Source organism: Corvus cornix, chromosome 14 (genome assembly GCF_000738735.6).
Source record: "Corvus cornix cornix isolate S_Up_H32 chromosome 14, ASM73873v5, whole genome shotgun sequence".
In the NCBI taxonomy this organism is placed as follows: Eukaryota; Metazoa; Chordata; class Aves; order Passeriformes; family Corvidae; genus Corvus; species Corvus cornix.
In genome coordinates, this window is record NC_046344.1 from 6,830,008 (window position 1) to 6,851,886 (window position 21,879).

At 42.8% G+C, this 21,879-nt stretch overlaps 1 protein-coding gene across 4 annotated transcripts in view; it reads right to left on the reverse strand.

Moving 5' to 3' along the window:
* The window catches only part of TOM1L2 (target of myb1 like 2 membrane trafficking protein), a 57,239-nt gene that overhangs the window by 27,153 nt on the left and 8,207 nt on the right, over nt 1-21,879 (reverse strand). For 3 of the 4 annotated variants that reach the window (XM_010392322.4, XM_019281651.3, XM_010392320.4), the window contains exons 2-7: nt 10,960-11,044; nt 9,939-10,017; nt 8,199-8,348; nt 3,851-3,985; nt 2,762-2,920; nt 1,964-2,080 (exon numbers count right to left, since the gene is read on the reverse strand). In XM_010392322.4, the coding sequence (XP_010390624.1) occupies nt 1,964-2,080; nt 2,762-2,920; nt 3,851-3,985; nt 8,199-8,348; nt 9,939-10,017; nt 10,960-11,044 (725 nt within the window). Of the gene's footprint in view, nt 1-1,963; nt 2,081-2,761; nt 2,921-3,850; nt 3,986-8,198; nt 8,349-9,938; nt 10,018-10,959; nt 11,045-14,962; nt 15,184-21,879 lie in introns of all 4 variants that reach the window. The other variant, XM_039560038.1, reaches the window with a different exon arrangement.

The window sequence follows — 21,879 nt, forward strand, 5'->3', positions numbered from 1 at the left end:
TTATCAAATAATCTAGATTTCAGTTTGCCTAGACCGGGAGTTCTCATGTTTCCAAGACATCTCTTCCATCACCAATTACTTAGCAGAATTCTGTAGTCCTGAAAGGCCTCAAGACCAAAAGTCAAACTGGTCTGCTGAGGAGAACTGCAAGAAGAAACGTGACATATGGCAGGGCGCCTCTGATCAGGCCCACAGTTTTACTTCAATAAGCACTGACATTCCAGCTAAAGCATGTCCCTCTGTCATCTTCCACTCCTCCCAGCTCCACTTCACAGCAAAAATTCAGCACTAAACAAGGATGACTTGTTGGTACACAACCTTCAGCATGAAAGCAAAAATGTGTTTGTTTTCCTTGCATGGTCTGACATCCTAAGCTCTGGATAAATTTCACCTAGTGCAATCCAGCTGCCTTAACAGCTTGAGGAATGTGTTCTCCAATGTCAGTTTTGATCCCATCACTTTCGAAGCAGATTGTGACATTTCAGAGGTTTGTTTGCTGCCTTTCCGAGAGGGCTGACAGTACCTATCTATTCTGCTCAGAGCTGGCTCTCTAGCAGGCTGTTTACATTTGATTGTTGGAGAAAATGTCAGGAACTATTTAAGGAGGAGGGCTATATAAACCTCAAAGCAAGGAGTCCTTGCATGCTGCACCCAGCTCACAGCCCTCAAAAGTCACAGTCTCAAAAGACTAACCATCCTTTGTGATCAAAAACGGGTTCTCCCCAGCTCTGTGATTCAGATTTAGGCTGCATCAGTCACAGAAGGGAACCAGCTGGAATAAAGAATCGTTGCTGTCACTCCGTTTTATGATCAAGTTCTTTCACCTTAAAGCTGTGCTCTGAGGTTACGCTGTCAAGATGCTGATGGTTATTTCTCAGTGTAAGCAAACTGTTCGATTTCGGCCTGTCATAGTTTCCTGGAAGCTGCTTTTGTTTTGAGCAGTTCGACCCAAACGGGCAGTAACTGAAAGGCTCTTTATTGCAAAGCCTCTCATCAGCTGCCATGATGGCTCCAAGACAAACACACAATGCCACTGCATGGGAGAGACCAGTTTTTGGATGGATTTCAAACTCTGATGTATCACAGAGAGCAATTCCCTGCCTTCCTCCAAAGGGATTGCTGTGGGAGCCCATCCTCCCCACTTGAGGATCAAAACAGAAGGCTATTTCTGAAGCTATGGAAAGGCAAATACCACATTAAGGGCAGCAGCTGGAATGTCAGATTGCAATGCTCCTCATCTGTGGGACTGTGTGACTTTCTTCAGCCAACAGGCCACCCCACGACCACTGGCCTTGGGAAACAGGTGTGAAGCCTGAGACATGAGCTCAATTCATACTGTTCTCCCTCTTGAGATGCACAGTGCTGCACTGGATTGAGATTTTCCAGCAAAGAAATCCCTTTCTGATTTCCCAGTCTAGCTCTCTGGAGACCACAGAACTTCACCTGAGCACCTGCTTTAAGACACTACACCTTCAGGAGAACACATCTTCTGGAAAGACAGTTCATTTCAAGTGGCAGAGGATCCACAGACCCTTGGCATTATTTAGTCCAGCTGGAAATATGGAATGTTGGTTTCTTTGTTTTTTTTTTTCCTGCACGGTGACTGGGAATGTTTTGACACTGTACAAGTGGTGATGGGGAGTGTAAAAGAAGCAGAAATGCTCAGGGCTTACAGAACCTGTGGCTGATTCGTGGTAAAGGAGACTTGATATGCAACATTGGGAAAAATTTCTAGCTACACAAAGAGGAAAGCACTGGAACAAATTTCAAGGGAAGTCAGGAAATTCTTGTCACTGGAAGCTTTAACGAATGGAGAAAATCAAGTGATGGCACAAGGGTCAAGCACAGCCCACATCCATTATGAATCCAAGCATGGGCTGTGAAGTGAGCTACAACAAAACACACCCCCCCAGAGAAACACAAGCACAGAAAGGATCAGAATCATATTTTCTAGGAAACTTACCTGGAGTAACTCAAGGTCTGAGGAATCCTCTTGTCCAGGTACCATTTCTGTCAGCATTTCAGACATCACTTTTGTATTCCCACGAACAATATCCAGCTCACTGCGCAGCCGGGCAATCTAAATTGGGGTAACAAGACAGCAAAACACTGTGTAATCTGTTGGTTTAAGCAGTTCATTTTCAAGAACTGACTTTGAGATATCTCTGGTTCTGTCTGACTTGATATCTCAGGCTCCAGACATTCTAGCAAGAAAAAACCAAAAAAGATACAAAGTTTACCAAGGAGAAAAGGAACAGAAAAAGGAAAGAATTATCATCACAAACCCAGATGTGCTGTGTCTGTATGGAAGAGAAGCAATTGCAAACAGCACCTAAAGTCAGACCTTGGCTGTAGTGCCTCACTCCAGTGTGGGGAAAGATGTACATATTTTAAGTAGAATCTTTGGCTCTGAAGTTACCATTTTTTACAGGGAGAAAAGAAAATCCTATATTAGGGCATTTGCAAGGGCTTTACTTCCTACATCTGCAAGACATTCTGTGCCTTGAAAGGAGAGGGGCTAATGGGAATAACTGGCAAAATACTGCTGAGTGGGCTGGACCAGCAAATTGTGCTGCCATTACCAGGCCGTAGAGACACATCTAAAGACCAGATCTTACCATATAACAGGAAGAAAGGTTACTAAGTAGAGCCAGACCTAGGAGACAAAGTCCAAAAAACTAAAATGAAAGTTCCTCTGCAAGTTAATTTCTAATTTGATTTGCTGAAAGAGTCTCACTTGAAAAAATCAACATGCCAATACCTGTTCAGAATTAGCAGTGATGGGACCAGTCACATTCAAGGCTGGGGCCTGAGGAGCAGAATACGCCGTTGGAGAGGATGAAGAGTAAGAACCGATGCTCATCCTTTGCTGAGACTGGGAATTGTGCATATTTGCTGCAGGATCAACTTCAGGAACACTCTGCCACATCAGAAAGACAGGAGTTCAAAAGCTGAATTGGGACAGCACTTGCTTTGTCAGCAACCTCAGGCCAAACAGGCTCAAATATAGAACATAATTGCACCTTGTGGGAAAGGTCAGTGCAGCTACTAGAACAGACTGGCAGCTCCAAAAATCTTCCATGCCCGTATCTTTTGACCCAACCCACAAGAATTTAAGTCCATTTACAGGAAAAGTGAGAAGCAAAATAAAAACAAGAGCCAAAGAGAAATAATTATAAATGATTTTAAACTAGGAATTAAGTTGCAGGCTTACCAAAAAATGATGTGATACATAGATACTGAATTTAATTAACCTTGACACAAGAATTGTAATCTCTCAGTCCTTGATCACTTGCATTTGCCGCTTCAAAGATTCATTAACCTCAGTTTTCAGAGTGAATAATCAGAACACCTGTGATCATTTAGTTACTTCCAAGCAGCAGTTCTGTCAACTTTCCAGACCTAACTTTCCAGAAGCGTAAAGTTCTCACATTACTGTGGGATCAGAGAGAGATTCAGACTCTGTACACCTCTAATAGACAGGCAGACCTTGGCTCAGGGTTATTACCAACAGAAACAACCACACTTGAGTAAAAGAAGTAAATCTCAATCATAAATCCTGCTGGGCTCTCTTAGAACAAAGGAGTTGCATTTGTTTGGTGGTTTTGTGGTACAAGATTAACTGTTACAAACTCTTTTCTTCGTCTCAGCTTGATGATTGACTCAAGGGAGGAGACAGCTTATCAGGCTGTACTATGCCTTTCTTACATGCCCTTTCACTATTAAAATGTCCTTCCAGGAGTGAGAAAATGAGCCAAATTCAGAGAAATGGGAGGGGAAAGACAAGTAGTTATCCAACTATTTGGACATCCTGGGAAAACACCCCCGGAACTGCAAACCTGCAGCTTACCCTCTGTGGTGTGTGTATTGGAGACAGAGCATCAAGATCTGCCATGGGGAACTCGATGCCTTTTCTCTTGAGTTCTTCATAAATATGCACTACTCCAGTTAAATCAGGGCTACTTCGGAAGGCATCAGCCCAAGCCTGGAAAACACGAGGGATTATCCATAAACCTTCCAAATTAAGCTCCAGCCACACCCTGACCCCAGATACTGACTGTAAAAGCTTTCATGGATTCCAGCTTTAAAGGAAAGCTGGAATCATCAGACCTGGTCTAAAAGGTCCTGCAAATATTAAGACAGTCACCTGTCTTACATTTTATTCAGATATAAAATAGACAGGAACCCAGTGCACAGTAGCTGTGAGTAGCCCCTGACATCATCAAAATCCGTGAACATACATGAAAGTCTCTTCCCATCTCCTCTCCTCAGCAATGATTGATGCTGATCTTTTCTGGCATATTGCAGAGCAAATGACCCACCAGAAATGGGCTGTGTGAAAGATTCAACAGATCTAACCAAAATTCACAAAGCTGCACAACAATCTTAAGTAATCTCCATTCACTTTGTGAAACATCCTCATTTGTTGCCAAAGGAAAAACAGAGCCATCAAGTTGTCTTCAGTGATTTATTTGGACCAAACTTGAATTTAAAAAAAGGTCCTTTCTGAGGTTCTGTTCTTATGAAAGAGACAGTCCCCTGAGCAGCAGAACTAACGACGCCTGGGTTCTGACAGAGCATATCCAACACTCAGACACCCCAGTGTGGCACAAAGGACGAGTTTAAAAGAGAAATTCCCACAGCCAGAACATTCATAGTATCTCTCCTGCATGAATTCTCTGGTGTCTAAAAAGACTTCAATTCACATTTGAGCTTTTCCTTCAGAGGGAGTACTAAGTGCTTCTCTTGGCTAGCCAGCCTCCTGCACTCACGAAGCTGCTGGGAGCACAGTATGCTGAAAGCCTCAACCCCCTTTTGCTTGTGCTGGAAATTAGCCAAATATTAAAAAATTAGAGAAAGGAAAAACTGAAATATTATGACTCAGTTAAAAAATGAAGCATTCCACAAACCCCCACATGTGTGGAGCAGAGTATCAGTGTGCTGGATCCAGAACGACTGCGAGACACGTGTGTGGGCTCTGAACTTAATTCATTTAGTCATCATTTTTACACTAGCTCTTTGACTATTTTTCCTTTAAAAGCTCTTTGAACCATTTTTTATATTTGAGAGGACAGAAATCAAAGTTAGCAAAGTAAGATAAGAAATAATATTAATTTTTAACTTGCATTCGTATTCTGTTCAGTTCTAAGAAAGAGCATTTCCTACCATCTGTGCCTGGGAGACAATCCATTATCAGGTACAAGCAGACAATCCTGGGTTTGCTTCTCAGCTTTGTTAAGAGTAAATTAACTGCATCAACTGTTCTGATGCAGTGCAAGTCCAAACAGCCCTGCTTGAGCCAGAGGAAACAGCTCTGACAGCACACAGCCATTGTTTCCTTGGAACTGACCTTCCAAAACATCCCCAATTCTGATGGAGATTTTGACTGCACAAGTAACTCCACCTTTGCCATTTCACTGCCTTTTCTGTTCACATTGGAAGCCATCTGAATGATGCTTCTACATAACGATGTTCACCACTTCAACTCTATTTGCAAGCAAAAGGGAAAAGTGTGAGGCGAGGGATGTTCTATTTAATAATCGTCACTCAAAAGAAACTTAGAGACAAAAGTATGCTGCATTGCTGCCCCCAGTTTTTAATGAGGCTTGTTTGTCCAGGAGGATGTACTAACGCATTCCCTCTTTCATTGGCTTCCTGTGGATTTTGCAAAATGATCTCATTTCATCTGCACTCCACCTTTTCAAAATATTCTCTCTTCTGCAACTCTCTTCCCTGGAGAAAGGAGACACTTCCATTTGTATTCTTCTTCACCTGAGCTGGGAGCATTATCTACATTAGTGTGTCTCAGAGGTCACAAGCAGGACAGGCACTATTGTTCTAAGTGCTGTCTACACACATTGTAAGACAATCCCTGTCCTAGACAGCTTAAAATCCAACCAGGCAACTGCAATATTAGCTCTGCTTTATGGATAAGGAGCTACACTAGAGCTTAGGAGACCTGCCCATGGTCCAAATACATGTAGGACAGGGGGGAGACTGAATTCAGAGCTTCTAAGACTTTGGGCCAGACTATCAAATGTAGATGCTTCAGGATAAATCCCACTTGGATCCTCAGTGTGTCCAAACAGGTCACTTAAATTCCATTGTAAATACAGCCCCTAGATCGGGGACCATCCCAGTGTTTGAACACTGGGTGATAGGCGAGCTCTTACCAGGGGCACAGCCACAAGGAATATTTCCAAGGCCTCCCAGCAAGGTAAAGAAGGAAGGATAAGCACTATGTATTATATGCTAATTCATGTACACTGGGAAATAGGTTGAGAAAGTGAGACACAAGATGTTCAACATCTCAAAACAAGTCAAGCCTCTAGATAAGAAACTGGATGGCAGCTTTATCTACCCTTGTTATGCAAAGGCCCACGAATACCACAGCTGTGTGGCTGAAGACATATGCTGTATGTACAGCTCCCTTCCATGCTTCCAAGTCTGGACTATTAATCCTCTCATTTCCATTCTTATTAATTCCCTGATATTAAATTCTAAGAGGGATACAGAAAAGGATAAGTGCAGTGTTGGTGGGACAGAGCTGAGATCAGCCCTCTGGGCCAGGGTTAACTCCAGCCCCAGGGAACTCCACAGAGCACAGCCTGAGCTGAGTGAAGCTGTTACCACATACGAGGTATTTTGGGGGCGTGTGTCCATAGGGCACCTGGGATGAGCGACTGCAATCACTCTTCCAAACTTGCCAGGCAATCTGGAAAACAAACTTCCCAGCTAAACAGACACTAACAGAATCCACCCACAGGCAACCTTCGTAATTTTCAGGCTTTTTATATCAAAAGGCATTTAGAACCCAGAGTGAGGCTTTTAGCTCTACTGTACTAAGTCTCCTCAGATAAAGCTGTTTAATTCACTGGGGCAATGACTGTGGCTTTCTGATTACGTTACAAACACTTCCATCTTAGCTGCATTCACGACTGGGAATCCATTTAAACCCAGGGCCCAGCAAAACCAGCATTCTCTACAACAACATGGAAACACATCCAGTTTCTCTTTATGGGACAGTTTTTAACCTCATCTCCTGGTCACTGCATGCATCCACTCTCCCACCAAACCAGGTAGAAACCTGAGGGCTCAGCCAGCTGCACAAGAATTGCCTTTAATAATTTCATTAATTTTGCTCTATTTTTTTTAAAACACCATAAAATCAGATCCCAGAAATAAAGAGACCCCACAGACCTTAACACAATGCCCACTAACTCCACCAACCCTACCTATTTCCTGCTTGAAAATCACTTATTTACATTGTCATGCTCTAAGCATGCCCTATCCCTGTATCCAAATAACAAATAAAGCAGCAGAAATCCAAGTGCGTGCTTTGCCATAAAAATCAGAAGTATATCTGGCAAACGATGCTGCGCATTTGTAAATACCTCCCCACAAGGAACACTGCAGCAGGTTTATATCATTTTAAATACGCAGTGTCTTTTAGTCTCTGGTGTACGCAGTAGCCTGTGGAAGCTTAGTGATAAAGCTTCCTATAATTGTCAGATTTCCTCCAGGCAGGCACCAATGTTTCCTCATGTGTGGCTAATGGTTTGTGGAATTAACACGGCTGTTTATTGTTGTGCTGCACAGAAGGAGAAGTGGCAGACAAGCCCATGTCTGAACTTCCCACTGCAGGCAAGGATCTTGACAGCGTGCTTTTACTGCACAATAACCAGAGAAAAGACACCAAAACCATTTTAATTCCTATATGGTCATTTACTTTTCTATAACCATCTTTGAAAGGAATGCAGAATGCTTTCTAATGGAGGGAAACAGCTCCATTTTACGGTCAGGGAAACAGACACAGAAAGGCAAGTGTTCTGCAGCTGACACCAAAAGCACAATCCTCTGAAATCTCCTGGCCTCAGATGACAAGCCTATCACCAAGGCAAGCCTCCAGCTTCTAGATACGACTGTTAAATTGCAAAAGCATCCATTTATCTTTTATTAAATCCTCCTATTTTAGAGTGGCACCTCTCTAACTAGAATCCAGACAGTTCTCCCTGGATAAAATATCTGTGTGTGTGCATGTCTGCTTTTTCCCACCAATCTGGATATATTGTTTGAGTTTATATATAAAAAACTTGCCACATTTTTAACGATGACAGCATGTTTACTGATGCGTAGCATTGCAGCAGACAGTCCTTATTTTAGGCAGCAACATATGGAAGCAGAGACAAGCTGTGTACCTGAATCAGTGCTAGGACTTTATCCTGTACAATAGTGGGGGGGTTGTTCTTGGGTGAGATGATTTTCACCAGAACGCCATCGATGAAGTCACGATTTGCCACCAAGACATGAAAGCGATGGCCACAGTTCTTCACACAGGTCTCCAACACCTATACACACAAAAAAACCCCAATATTCATTGTTGGAGCAAAGCTTGATCACACACAGAGCATCTGATTGTTTAATTTATTTTAAAGCTTTTGATGGGAGGTCAAGAAGATAGAGGGAAAATTACACTTTTACTTCTTCTCTTCTTCCCCAATTTTTCCAAAAAACTTCTTTTCTACACACATTCAGCTGTACCTCACCCACTGTTAACATACTGAGCATTTTTGTGATCTACCTTTCCTGTTTTCAAGGTAAAGAAATAGAAAGTTTCTTCATCTTCAAAGCAGAACTTTCCAGCCAGTGCAGCCGAACAGCTAAGTACACAGCAGCACATCAGGAGCAGGTAAGACAGAGGACATCCTGTCACAGTGAGATATTATCGTGCTGTGCCACTCCACCATTTTCTACGTGCCTGGAACACAGCTGGACCCAGTTGCTCCGAGCTATAAGCCATGTTTTAGAGTTGGGAATTCAGGTGAATGATCTTCACTCATTCAAAACACTCCCCAGTGAATGCTCTGACAGGTTATACTTTGACACATTTTCCCCCTGCAACCTAGCTGGAGGCACCTTCCACTTGCCATTCAACTGCCATGGAAGAACAGCTGTTGATTTCTCTCTGAAGAACATGATTAGCATGGAGATAAATCCAACACATCACTTCTCCTTACAGCCATGCCTAATAACCACTGCGACTCTGTACTGAGGAGTCTGTAATTACTCTCCTCCTTCAGCTACTTTCATCAGCCATGATGACACGGGCTCATTCCTGATGGATTTCGCTCTTTCCTGCACAATGGATAATCTCATGGTTTGGACTTTGTTAATCTGTCAAAATGACAATCCAGGATAGGAAATGGCAAGAAGACAGAAAGTACGGTTACGCCTCGTCAGGGAGATGCAACAAGAGCTCTGTGAAAGAATCATACAGATCACCTCCCCACAGCAGGATAACTTGATCTAGTTACTGCTAGAGCCAGCCCAGCACCCCACTCAGGAGGACTGCACTACCCAGGAAACCTCCAGCTAAAGCCATCAGCAGGAAAGGTCACTGCTAAATCATCCCACACCTTAGCAGTGCTGCCTAAATGCACAGAATATAATTTACACTTTATTGAGTGAAATTAGATCAGCATAAATTAATGTATTGTCTCTTAGAGAGATTCATTCACAAGGGAAATTGTGCATCAGCTATTTATGAAGCTGAAAAGATAGCAAGTTCATCATCCTCACTTGCAGATATGCCCACAGCTGTTGCCTTGGAGTGGGGGAATGGTTGGACAAAGGGAAATGAGAGTAGAAAGGAAAACCTCAAAGAGTAGCAGAGCCATTTGAGCTACTTTAACTTTCCTCAGTCAGTACTTGGGATGAATAAGAGCCACGAAAAGAAGCAGAAATCAATTGAGTCAGAAAACCGCTATGCAAAGCTTCCAGCAGCTCTCCCCAAGGAAGTGAGGAGGCAATTGGAGAGAAGAAAAGGGCAGAGCAGTGGCTGTTAAAGGAAATAGTGTGTACATTCAAGAGAGTGCCAGGAAGAGGAAAATGACAAAAGGGTTCTGCCCTTTGAGGCATTCCAGCCTGCCCCCACTCACCGTCAGCGCCAGCATGACCTCTCTGTAATTTTTGTTTCCATTCAGCCTCTTCTTCAGCGCTCGAATGGCATCCTTGGGCCTGAAGGAGAAACACACCATTTTAACAGACAGCTCAGACAGGCTTTTCAGATCCCATAAACTGTGGGAAAATGAATCCTTTGCCATTTCCAGCTGGACATAAGCATGTGGGTTAACTTCAGATTATTTGACTACATCCAAAACAGGGTCATGGAGAATTATGTGAGGAGACAAGGTATTACAGAAGTCAAGACTGGAGGAATGCCCCAAGTCGCCAAAAATCCAGGCTGTTGATTAGGCACGGAAGACTGAGAGCCACTCTGAAAAGCCCAGGGAATAAGAGCAGTGATCAGTTCTCCTGCAGACTGCAAGCAGCAAAGCTTTCTGGTGCTGAAGGAGGTGTGTCAGAAAAGCTGTCTATGCAAATAGCTGAAATTAAAGGCACTGCATACACCTACTGAAAAACAAACTTGGTACCCTCTCCAAGAAGGAGTTTTTCATGCCAGCCCTCCCAAGCAGAGACTGACCAGAGAAAGTATCGCAGAATCATTTGGGATGGAAAAGCCCTCTTAGATTATTGAGTCCATCCATTAACTCAGCACTAAGCCCACCACTACACCACGCCCCAAAATGCCACGCCCACACGTTTTTTGAATGCTTCCAGGAATGGTGGTTCCACCACTTTCCTGGACAGCCTGACCTAATGCCTGACCACTCTTTCAGTGAAGAATTTTTTCCTAATAAATCATCTAAATAAGCTACTCTCCTGGCACAACTTGAGGCTATTTCCTCTTGTCCTGAGTCCCACAGGTACTGCATCATACAGAATTTTCTGAGAGCAGGAGAGGTCTAAGGAGCAAGAAAACCAAGCAACTGATCTGAAAACTGCATTTAAACCATGAGCATCTGCCCCCCAGCCTCACTGCACCTCCTCACATGCTGAGTACAGCTGGAGGAAGACTGTGTTCAGGGACCTTTCCAAGTCTGCTGAAATAGCACATACCCTTCTTCTGTCTCGTTGATAATGTCACAGATCTCCATGTTAAGTGTCCAGTCTTCACTCTGCAAAGAGCCATCTGTGGCCTTTTCTGTAAAGTAAAGAAAAATAAATCTTTTCACATCTTCCTGATTAGGTCTATGCCTCAATCCATCTTCAGTTACTCTGAGCTGAAACTATTCAGTAAAAGACAGGAAAAAAAATCCCTGCTGACAGTAAACAATGTCAATCCTTCCATCCTGGTTTTAGGGATCAGCATGGAGGTTTCCAGACAGAATCAATTATCCCTCCAGCCCACATAGATGGGCTGTTCTTCAAAGACTCCTGAATTCCTGGGAGAGTAGGAAAATGTCAGCTAATTCCAATTTAAACTCTTCAGATGCTGCATTGCTGGCAAGTTATGAGCTAGGAAAATATCCCCTCAAACCAACATGACCTCCTCCCTGTTTTAGCAGATAATACCTCCACATGAACTGAGGGAGGAAAAATAGCAACCTGGAAACAGAATTCAAGGAATTCCAGCATGAAAAGACCCAGCAGTACGTGAAAACATTTAGCACATAACAGTGCAGGTCATGATATCATGACATCTGTCCCATGCTATGTCCCTCTCCACACTGGGGCTCCATACACACCTCCCAAGCTCTGCCTTCCTCCCGACTCCTGAATCTTCCCTCACTATTTGTGTGGCAGGTTAAGTCACTCAGGCATCACTCAAATCCCAGGGAAAGATGACCTACAGCACTGTGACAGTGGCAGATGCCAACTGTTGGCAGTTTAATTTATAGACATCTGCAAGAGTAGCATAACCATAACTTGTAGTAATCAGTTGACAAGAACTATTTCCTCCTTGGGATTTCCTCCTAAATCAATATAGTTCTGTCTAGCAGTGCCTGGAACATCCCTGGAAATTTTCACACTCCTCACTTGCAGCATTCAAATCCTATCTGCTACCCACAGTCAAGAATGATGTCAAGTTGAATGTAAAACCTGTCAGTAGAAAGACCTGAAAAGGGGACCTTCGAGCTGAGCATGACCTTCTCTAAATTAGTCTGGGTTTTTCTACAGAGCCCTGGCATCCAATGTTGGAAGGCAAAGAGGGTAAGCAAACCCACTTTTAAACACTTCAAAGCAGAAACAAAACCACGGGTACCATCTTCTCCAACTATCCTTCTGTCTTTACATCTGACCCCAATCTGTACCCCAGAACAAGGCAGATTTTGTTTGGAAAGTCCAGGCTCCAAGGACTTCACACATCTCTTTTTGTTTACCAACACCATTTTTTCCTATTAATATTTTCATCACTGTGACTGAGGATACAGATGCCCACAGGCCATAATTATGGGACATTATTTGGAGAAAGACAGTGCCTGGGTAATTCATGTTTCAGTGACTTATCTGCACCAAAATTGTGGTTAAAGCAGCTCCACCAAGGACAGCAATTACAGAAGTTTGAGACAAACCAGACAGCTATGCAAAACCCCAGAAGAGAGAGCTGAACAGAAGAGAGAGGACACCATGGAAAAGGAGATTATGGAACAGGAAAACATTTGTTACAGACCTTGCTTCCCATTCCGAGAAGCAGCACTGCAGGGCAGCCATTGGGGAGGGAATGGAGGCTGAAAATCTCCCAGCTGGATCTTTTTCAGCCGTCACCACCTCATGGTAAAGTTCACTTTGGTCAGTAAAAATTCTTTCTGTTTGAGAGATGCACAGCTTCCATAATGTCCAATAAATACTGAACAGGTTACTGAGTATTTTTAATTTACTGCATTGACAGTGCAAGCAGAGCTGTTTAATGTTTTCTAGGATACAGGAATTTATCTTTGCGCAAAGCTACTTGTAAGAATCACTTTTATTAGTTGCTTTTTGTTCTTACACTGTACATAAGGTTTTATTGCTATAGAATGCGCTCTGCCTTCACCTCCATATAGTCCTTATCGCTTAGAAAAACATTTTATTCAACATTCAGAGATATAAAAAAAAAAATCACTACATCTGATCTGCTAGAGAAGGTGATCCCCAGAGCTGCAAAGGATTTACAAGTCAAATGCTCCAAAATAAGAGATTATGCCTTAAATAGAGAGTATTCCTGAAGCTGGGCACATGATTTGTTTCCTTAATCTTAAACTATATTAACAAATTTGTGTGTCCTTCACAGCATTTGGCATCAGGCAGCAACTTAGCAATGTTCAGACTCTCTGGTCTGCTATAATCACTCTTTATATATGATTTTGGAAAATGCTGATCCTGCACAAAATTGTGCTGGCAGCCAGTTCACTCACTGGTCTTGTAAAACGCAGAGAGTTAAGGTTTATTTTGACAAAATGTGGATATGGCAGCACTCCGCAGGTAAAAACTGTAATATTTTGGAGACGGCAGAGCAAAGAGATGCTGCTGCAGCACTGTACAGAGGTTAGCAATGGAATGCTCATCTGTGGTCTCCAATAACCTTGGTTGTATTCCCTTTCTGAGATACTTCAGGGAAAAAGAAATCCCCTTTCTCCCAAAAAACTTGGTTACTACCTTTTTATTTCTGCATTTCTGCATACACAGCTGAGACTGTGTGGGTTTAAGACATAACAGTTGTCTTCTTGAGAATTAGTTCTTTTCCCCTTGGGTAATTTTTAATTCGAGTAAGAGTCAGAAGTTAATTTTAGTCTCTTCTTCAGCAACAGAGAACACACGAGCACTTGTCATCTAGAGTTGTGTGTCCTTTGTTGGGTGTGTGACCCAGATTTGCTGCTGCAGTGCTCTCTCAGCTGTACAAAGGAGTTCACTGGCCGCAGAGAAGGTTTGGGTGGGATTTGTCTGAAGAGCAGTATTGCGCTGCGATGAATTGAAAGCCTGCAGAGCTCTTCTAGAACCAAAACACAGCAGGTTGTAGCTCTGGATTTCTAGTGAAACAGCTCTGCCTGCACTCAGCTGTAAGAGGATCCCTACCCAACACAGCCAAAGTGCAATAAATTAAAAATACTCAATAACCTGTCCAGTATTTCATGGACATTTTGGAAGGCCCCTCCTCAAATAGCACCCAGATACGACTGACAAGATTAAACAGATTTTGGAAACTATCACAGAACAGCAAAGGAATGGCATGCAAGTCATGCAAATCCCCTTTGAAAGGAGTAATCAGTTCCTCGACCTCTTTCACACTCATTAAAGGGCATTGAAATGGCACCAGTTTGTTCACACAAGGACTCTGGAATGTGACCAAAGGATTCCAGGGTGCAGTAAGAAACGTTAAGAGGAAGGTGACAAGGAGGAGTTCCCCCTGAACTGAAGAGTTTGTGGCATAGTTTAATTGCATAACTGCCAGAAGGGCTGGCAGCTCCCAGCCTGGTGCCAAGGGCTCCTTGCACAGCTCCTGATTCGGGAGCAGCTCCGAGCACTGGGATAATGCCGGGTTTGTGTCTCACACAGCAACACGATACCATCAGTGAGATTATCAGAAAGTCTCTCTGAAACAAGATGCTATTGGTTCCCACCACGTGTCCCAAATTAAAGCATAAATGTTCTGGTGGGAAGAAAGACAATCTGGCACTCCACGCCTGACACACAGCAGACCTTGGGCACTGCGTATGCACACACAGCATCAGCTTATCTGTAGTCTGTGAGGAAAAGGAGAAAAAATTGTGCTATTTTTTAAAATTCACACCTTTCCTCTAAGATCCAACTCTTGTGGCCACATTTCCATGCTCTGCCAAATGGCAGTATCAGCATTTCCCTGCTCACACTGAAATCCTGTATAATTTACAGCACTCAGAGGGTTCAGCAGTGTAAAGTTCCCAGTATAAACAGTCTCAGTGCACACACCCCCAGCGAAGCCTCTGCCCAAACAACCTGCTCTGACTGGAGATGTCACCACAAGGAAATCAGGTCAGAAATTCCCATACAGTCACCACGTAACAGGTTGTGCAGGGCAGGGCAGGAATTATCTTCTGAATGCAGGAAGAAAACAGAGGAACTTTTACCACCCATTCTGAAACCAGGTAAAAAGGGATCTCACCGAGAAAAACCAACAGTGCTTCTCCTCAAGAAGTTGCTCTCTGCCCTGTTCAATCCATACTACTGCTCCATGTGCATGTTTGTACAGCTGAGACTGGAATTCTGACTGCTAGAAGCACTGAGAGCAGCTACTCCAGCTGAATGATGACAGGACCAGGGTAAAAATCTCTCCAAAAGTCCATCTGTAAGTACCAATAAGTCTTTATGGTGCTGCAGAATGGTCTTGAGAGAAAAGGCAAAAGGGAAAGTTAAATGTGGCACTTGCTAGAAATAACATTAAATGAAAATAGCACAACTGCTGTTTTCTGTTGGAATATCAGAATCTCATGAATGAACAGATCTTTGTTTTCAGAGAACTCACAGTTTTCTCTCTTGGGTCTTCTCCAGATGTTGCTTCAGAGACTCTCAATTCATACATTTGGGACAAATTACACACACAAAATCACCTTCTATTTATGCAAGAAACATGCACACCAGTGCATCGCGTTACAGAGATCCAAAACCAAGAAAGTTCCAAGTCCAAACTTCTCCCCTTCCTTCCAACAGTGTTTGGTGTTCAAATAGCATAAAACATCTTGGGTTTTGCAGTTGTTTTTTCTTTTTCGCTTGAAAGTTCAGAAGATTGCAGATCTTAGATCTCTGTCTTGTCTCTTAACAGTCCACCTGCCTACCAGCTGTGCTCCACCACTGAAATTAGTGAATCAAACAGTCAGATATGTTATATTTCACTCTGCATAACAGGGATCAGAAGAAGCCATAATATCAGCAGGTTTTTGCTTCCACCCTGCTGGTCCCCCTCCCTTCGGTGCAGTGTTGCTCTCTCAGAAGTGAGGGGAGTCAGCTGAGGGCAAAAGCAAAGTGCTTTTATAGACTGGTCTTTCAGGAAAAAAGCAAGAGTTTTGCAAGGCGATGCAAACCAGACAAGATTGCTCAAATGAACGAGACAATGATATCTCTGAGCTGTAGCCTATAGAACTGTTTTACACTTTAAAGCATCATTACATTTTGTGACTGCAGTTGTCTCTCTTGGATTCAATAACTCATCAGTGATCTGCACAGCACCATCAATAAGATCTGGGGAAAGACCATACAGAGGCTATGGAAACATGTTTCAGCTGTCCAAGCAAAATGAAGGTAAGACCAAAGACCCTCAGCACTCACAAAGCTGCTGAGTTCAAGGCATCTCACTTGGGAGACAGAGACACTCAAACAACACACTTGGATACTACTGGACCCAACAGTCTATTCTTGTTTCTCTATATTTGCTTTCAGAAAGACAGTCACGGCCACTTAGACATTATGGTAACCAACAGGAGGATTGTTCCTTTTTATCAAAACGCTCCTATTAAAATATAAATGTGACTCATTCAAAATTCAAGATCAAAACTCAGCTCTGGAGTGACTTACTCATAAAACCCTGCCAGCTTCTTTGTTAGAGCGCACAGCTCCAAGAGCATTTTTCAATTAGCCACCTCACTGCTCCAAGTCCTTTTTCTACATTCCTTATTTCACACTGCTCTGAAAATGCTGAGCTTCACACTTCCAAGGAAAAAGCCAGTCAGCTAGAACAAACGGGCTCAATCTGAACAGCAAAGCACTACAGAAAACGTGATTTGGGTTGGACTGCTGCAGCACTGGCCATCCACTTGTCATGACTACTGTGATTTTTCACTTGGTTTTTAGCTACGCTCACATTAAAACTCTTTGGGATCGTTCATCGTTTTGCCAAAGTTTCTGGTGCTGAATAAATGAATAGTTGGTAATAGCTGCAGAGTCTATGTTAAAATTAAAAAATGACACACCGTGGACATGCACATGCGCAGTCCTAATGAGTATTTAGCTCGAGTGCTGTTGGAAGGCACAGCAGTAAACTGGGAACTGTCATTTTCTCCAATTAACTTTCAGGCTTTCTTCTTTTTGAAGGTGCCACCCAAATGCCAAACTTCCTCCAACCTGCTTTCCAGATCACACATACCTGCAATCATGAATACATAGTACGTAATTACTGTGCCTTTTTAAGGACCTCATGGTAGTCACAGTCATGCTACAACATTCTCGTGATTTAGACAGGCTGCAGAAAAAACATCACCCACCATCTCCCACAAATTCAGCCTCTCAGGAGAAGGAAACTCCAGGTGATTAACTGAGCATAGCTGCACTGCAGTTTCAGAAACAGAGCAAGGTGAATGGATTAATACATATTAAACAAGTATTAACAGCTGTACAACAAAGAAGAGTTTTCTTTCATACTCAGATCACAGCTTCACCTGAACAAAAAGAAAACCAAAACAGAAAGTCTTATAATAATATCAGAGCAGGCAAGGGAGCATATCAGCATGGCTCGCTTAGTTATCACAGCTCAAAGGTCTTGATACATTTGCAGGGTGTAAAACCAGCCAGACCTTCCCGTCTGCTATTGTATTGCACAAAAAAAGGCCTGGCAGGAGAACCTGGTCTAGGCAGCTTCTGTACTCAGATGTCTTTCATCTGAGGCATAAATGGTGGTTTAGTCACAGTCCTTAAAAGCATTTGGAAGCTGGATCCCAAGCAGAACGGTGTGTTTCTACACAATAAAGACTTTTGTTATGAATCTTCACCCTGAAGTTCCCCCATCAGCAGAAATTGTTGCTGCTGACAGCAAACTCCACTGAATGACATGTGTATGTAAGTTGCTCTCTTCCAAAACAGATGGCAGAGAGACACTATTGCTTCTTTAAAACACAGTGAAACCCATCTGACTTCTCCATTCTACACAGCTTTAGAAACAAAGCACAGAAAAACACCTTCCTCCCATGCCTTGACACTCATTAGAGCTCACACGTTGACCCATGTACTGTAAATAGCCGTCCTTCAGAGCGAGGTCATACACAAGCAGCTCCCAGCCCATCAAGCCATTTGCATGATTCAGAGGCACTTTTCCCCAAAATTCAGCCTGCACTGCACGTTTCCTCATCTCTTTTAGCAGTGACCTTGGCTAGATTCCCACCTCGCTGCCAACCCACGATATTCAGATGATGGTGGTACTTTACGATTGACAAACAGGGTCCTGCTCATGTCAGGAATCGATACGCCAAAGCCTTCAATCAGAAATGTCAAAGCAGTTTTAAAATCTATGCCCTGTATTAATGGATTTTAATGGATTTGAATGGAGATGTTTGATTTACTGTAGGGGAGCAACAAATCAATGATCCTTTATGACATGTCACATCTCGTGACAGTGTCCCCTCGTCCTGTTGTGTCGGGGGGATGATGACTTGCCACTTCACAGACATCTGTGATCTATTAGGCAACACTTTCAGTAGTTTAATATCATCCCACTCTGAGTGTCCATCTTTCTTCTCTGGATGAGAGGCATGAAAGCATAAATTAAAACCTCCTGGGTGATGAAATGGTCTCCTTCAGATTTGCCTTTTCTAAATTTAACTGTGACTGCTGCGATGTGTTCATATGATTCTGTGTGGGAGAATTTATCAGCACAGCGTTGTTTAAACAGGTCAGTGCATCAGGCTGGTTATCCAAATCTCCTCCTCCTTTGAACACTGTCCAGCAGCCAGTGTTTTATAACAAAAACCACTGACATTTAGTCATTTCCATAGCCAGAACTTAGATTGTAGCCCGCCACTTGCCATGGAGAAACTTGTTTTAGTTTCTCCATGGAATTTGGATGATTGGAGGGGCTACCTCATTCCTTTACTTGGGCTACCAGTTCCTTAACTGAGAATCTCAGGTATTAAAGCACTGACATGCTGGATGAGTAACATCTGTTAATTAACACTAGAAATACCAAATTTCTTAGCAGCCGAGTCTTTGGCTCTCCCCCACCAAAAAAACCCCACCAAAAAACTGGAAAAGAAGCTGAAAAAAAAATCATTTCCCAAACACTCATTAGTAGCTGAGAACTATGCACACATACAACCCCAATAATCCAAAACCAACAATTGCATTAATTTTTCCTAATGCCAAAAAAATCAACTGCTAAAAAAAGAGCAGACTCCATTCATTTTATCTGCCTTAACTTATGAATCTGAGAGAAGGAGGCAGCTGAAAGTAGGGAAAGTAGGCAGAGAGGTATCACAATTCCATATCCCAGCAGCACAACATGCTGTAATCACCATCAAGAGCAAGGAGGTGTCCTGATCTGTGATTATCTGCCGCATTCAGGACTTCAACAGCATCCAGTAATTACAGGTGAGCCCAAAAAAAAAAGACTTTATGAAAAGTTATGGATGATCAGTGTGTCAGTGAGCTATATTTGAAATCTATCAGCTCTTGATGGCCAATTTTGTACTACATGAGTAAAGCAAGTTCTAATAACTCACTTGGGACTTCACTCCAGTACTTACAAGCTACGTGCTTTTCATATTCATAAAATAAAACTAATTGCCTTTCATGGATGAAATGTTCTAAGAATTTTTAATCCATATCAGCTGCAAACTCTAAAAATCCATCCCTATGTATTTCAAACTCCCCCTCCCACCTGCTCACTTGTAACATGTTTGCTGCAAACAAACTATGAGGCACAGAGAACCATCATGCTCCTACATCAGTATTATTTGTATTATTTTTTACAGGTTACTCCTAAAATCAGTTGCCCACATTCTCACATGCTTAAAATAAACTGAAAATACTATTTAGTGAGGGGAAAAAATAGGCAAAATCTCCCATTCCTACAAGGAGGCAGTTACAAGAACAAGTTTACTCCTTTGCTGCAGCGTGCTGTACAGGATTTTTATGCAAGTGTCCATACATGATAATTAAAATGTGTTATGAATGAAATGACATAACACTTGCAGTAACTTCCACGTGCATGTTCCCACCTCCAGCTCTCCTACATATCTACAACTACGAAGGTGAGAGCTGCATCCTCTGGAAAACCACAATTATCCCACGTGTACAGTGAACTAGACAGAGGAATCTGGAGCTTTTGAGGGTTGACGGGCCGTGTTTTCTAGCGTGAAAGCTTCAGTTTGCATTTCAGTTTTTCAGCCTTCCCTTGCACTGCTCTACAGGATGGCAGCAGGCCTGTGCAAGAGGCAGCAAGCTCCACTCCTACCCCAAATCTCCAATATCTCCATGGCTTGAGGATCAGTGTCTGGAATACACTAAGTGTTTTCACCACGGGAGGAGGGGAGAGTTGGCTCCTCTTCCACTTGGTGACAAGAATTACTTTTGCCAATGCTGTGGTCACTGAAGGGCCCCATTGCCAGCTGCCCATTCCAAGAAGCCAGGCTTGCTATGTCTGCAGAAGCTTAGTAGATAAACACTTCCCAGCAATCTCCTCAGGAAACCCGAGTGCAAATCAGGCAACAGCAATAACAAGATACATGTGTGCAATCCCATCTTGGGGGATGAGAAATGTGGATTTCTTGGTCTTTAGTAACCCTACTAAAAATTCTGTTCCATTTTTACAGCCCTGTTTCTCATGTGCCATTGCTGTAGATAAGCCTGAAAAAGACTGATAAATAGAAAATGTAAATACCAGAAGTTTAGGTCAAGTATGCAAATGCCTGTTTCTGAGACTGTCATTTTAATTTTCCCTTAAGTCCCCATTCACCAACTTGTGTTATCTAGGCACATGACTTTGTAAATTCTTCAGGTCAGGAGCTGTCCCAATCCATTTCACGTTCCGCTGCAATTGCCTGTACTACATCATACCATTAGTGTGGCAAAATTAATAAAAATGTAAATGTATCAGGGGATTGCAGCGTAATTTTGGAAAATACTGGTTTAACTGTCTTGGACAGTTAAAATTCTAACCAGAACACAGATTTTGAGCAAGGCTTACAAACAGTTTGGCTTATTTAACACGTGCAGCAGGGAAGCAAACCCCCAGCAAATGAAATAGGCTGCTCTGGTGCTGAGTATGGATGGGAGGGTAACTTTCCCAGTGTGAACACATGCAATCTTCTGGAATCTGCAGAGAACCAGTTCCTGCTTGGGAAAGCCATGAGGACCAGCAGCCTGCCCTGTTCACTGTGACCAGCCCAATGACAGAGCTTCACCAGCTCTGGCCAAGGTCAGCTTCTCCTGGGCATTCCCTCCTGTTTCTGGGTGAATCACGACTTTCTCCACTTCCTTTGGGTTTAATGTTCATGTACACTGTGCACGTCCTTCCTCTGAGCCCAGCAGCAGCTCCCTAAGCAACCAACAACTGCGTAATGCTGCTTTTAATGAAAGGGAGCCTTTAGAGGTGCAAAGGCTGAGCGAGGCTGCACCACTCCAGCTCCCTCCTGGTGATCACCGACAGCCAGGAGATGATTCTGCATCCAAACTGAGCTTTGCTTTAAGCAATGCTACACGTGAAATACCTCATTACCCACATCAAGACTCCAGGCAATACCCATTAAGGAACCTGGTAGGAAAAGGGGTTTTTCTACTCACTGGCTATGCCAAGTCATTGGCATGGATAGGGATTTAAAAGGCAGTTTTAATTATAGTAGGTAAAACCCACAGATGATCAAGCTGCAGTGTCAGAAAACCATCAGAACTGAACACTGACCCATTTGGGTTGTTTGCTGAACTTTAATCACTTTCCAAGTCTGACAGCTGCTCAAACTTAATTGCTCATTACACTTGTAAATAAAAACTGATCTCACTCTCTGATTAGCCAACCATCTTATAGTTGCCATAACAACTTCTTGTCTAATAAGTGATTTCAGATTTACCATTATTTGTACTAGCAGAAAATTTCACAAAGGTCTGAGTTCGCTCTTTTCAGCAAAATACCCTTCTAATTAAAACCACCGAAAATCAGTAGAGAAAGGGCAGCTCAAAGATAATGAAAAAAAACCAAGCTATTTACTACAACAGCTTAAATGTGAACTCAGGGTAACACGAACCCAAATACATGCTGCATCCAGCCCAACCTCTACATCCCACTATCAATCATCTTATCATGCCTATATCCCATAACACCTG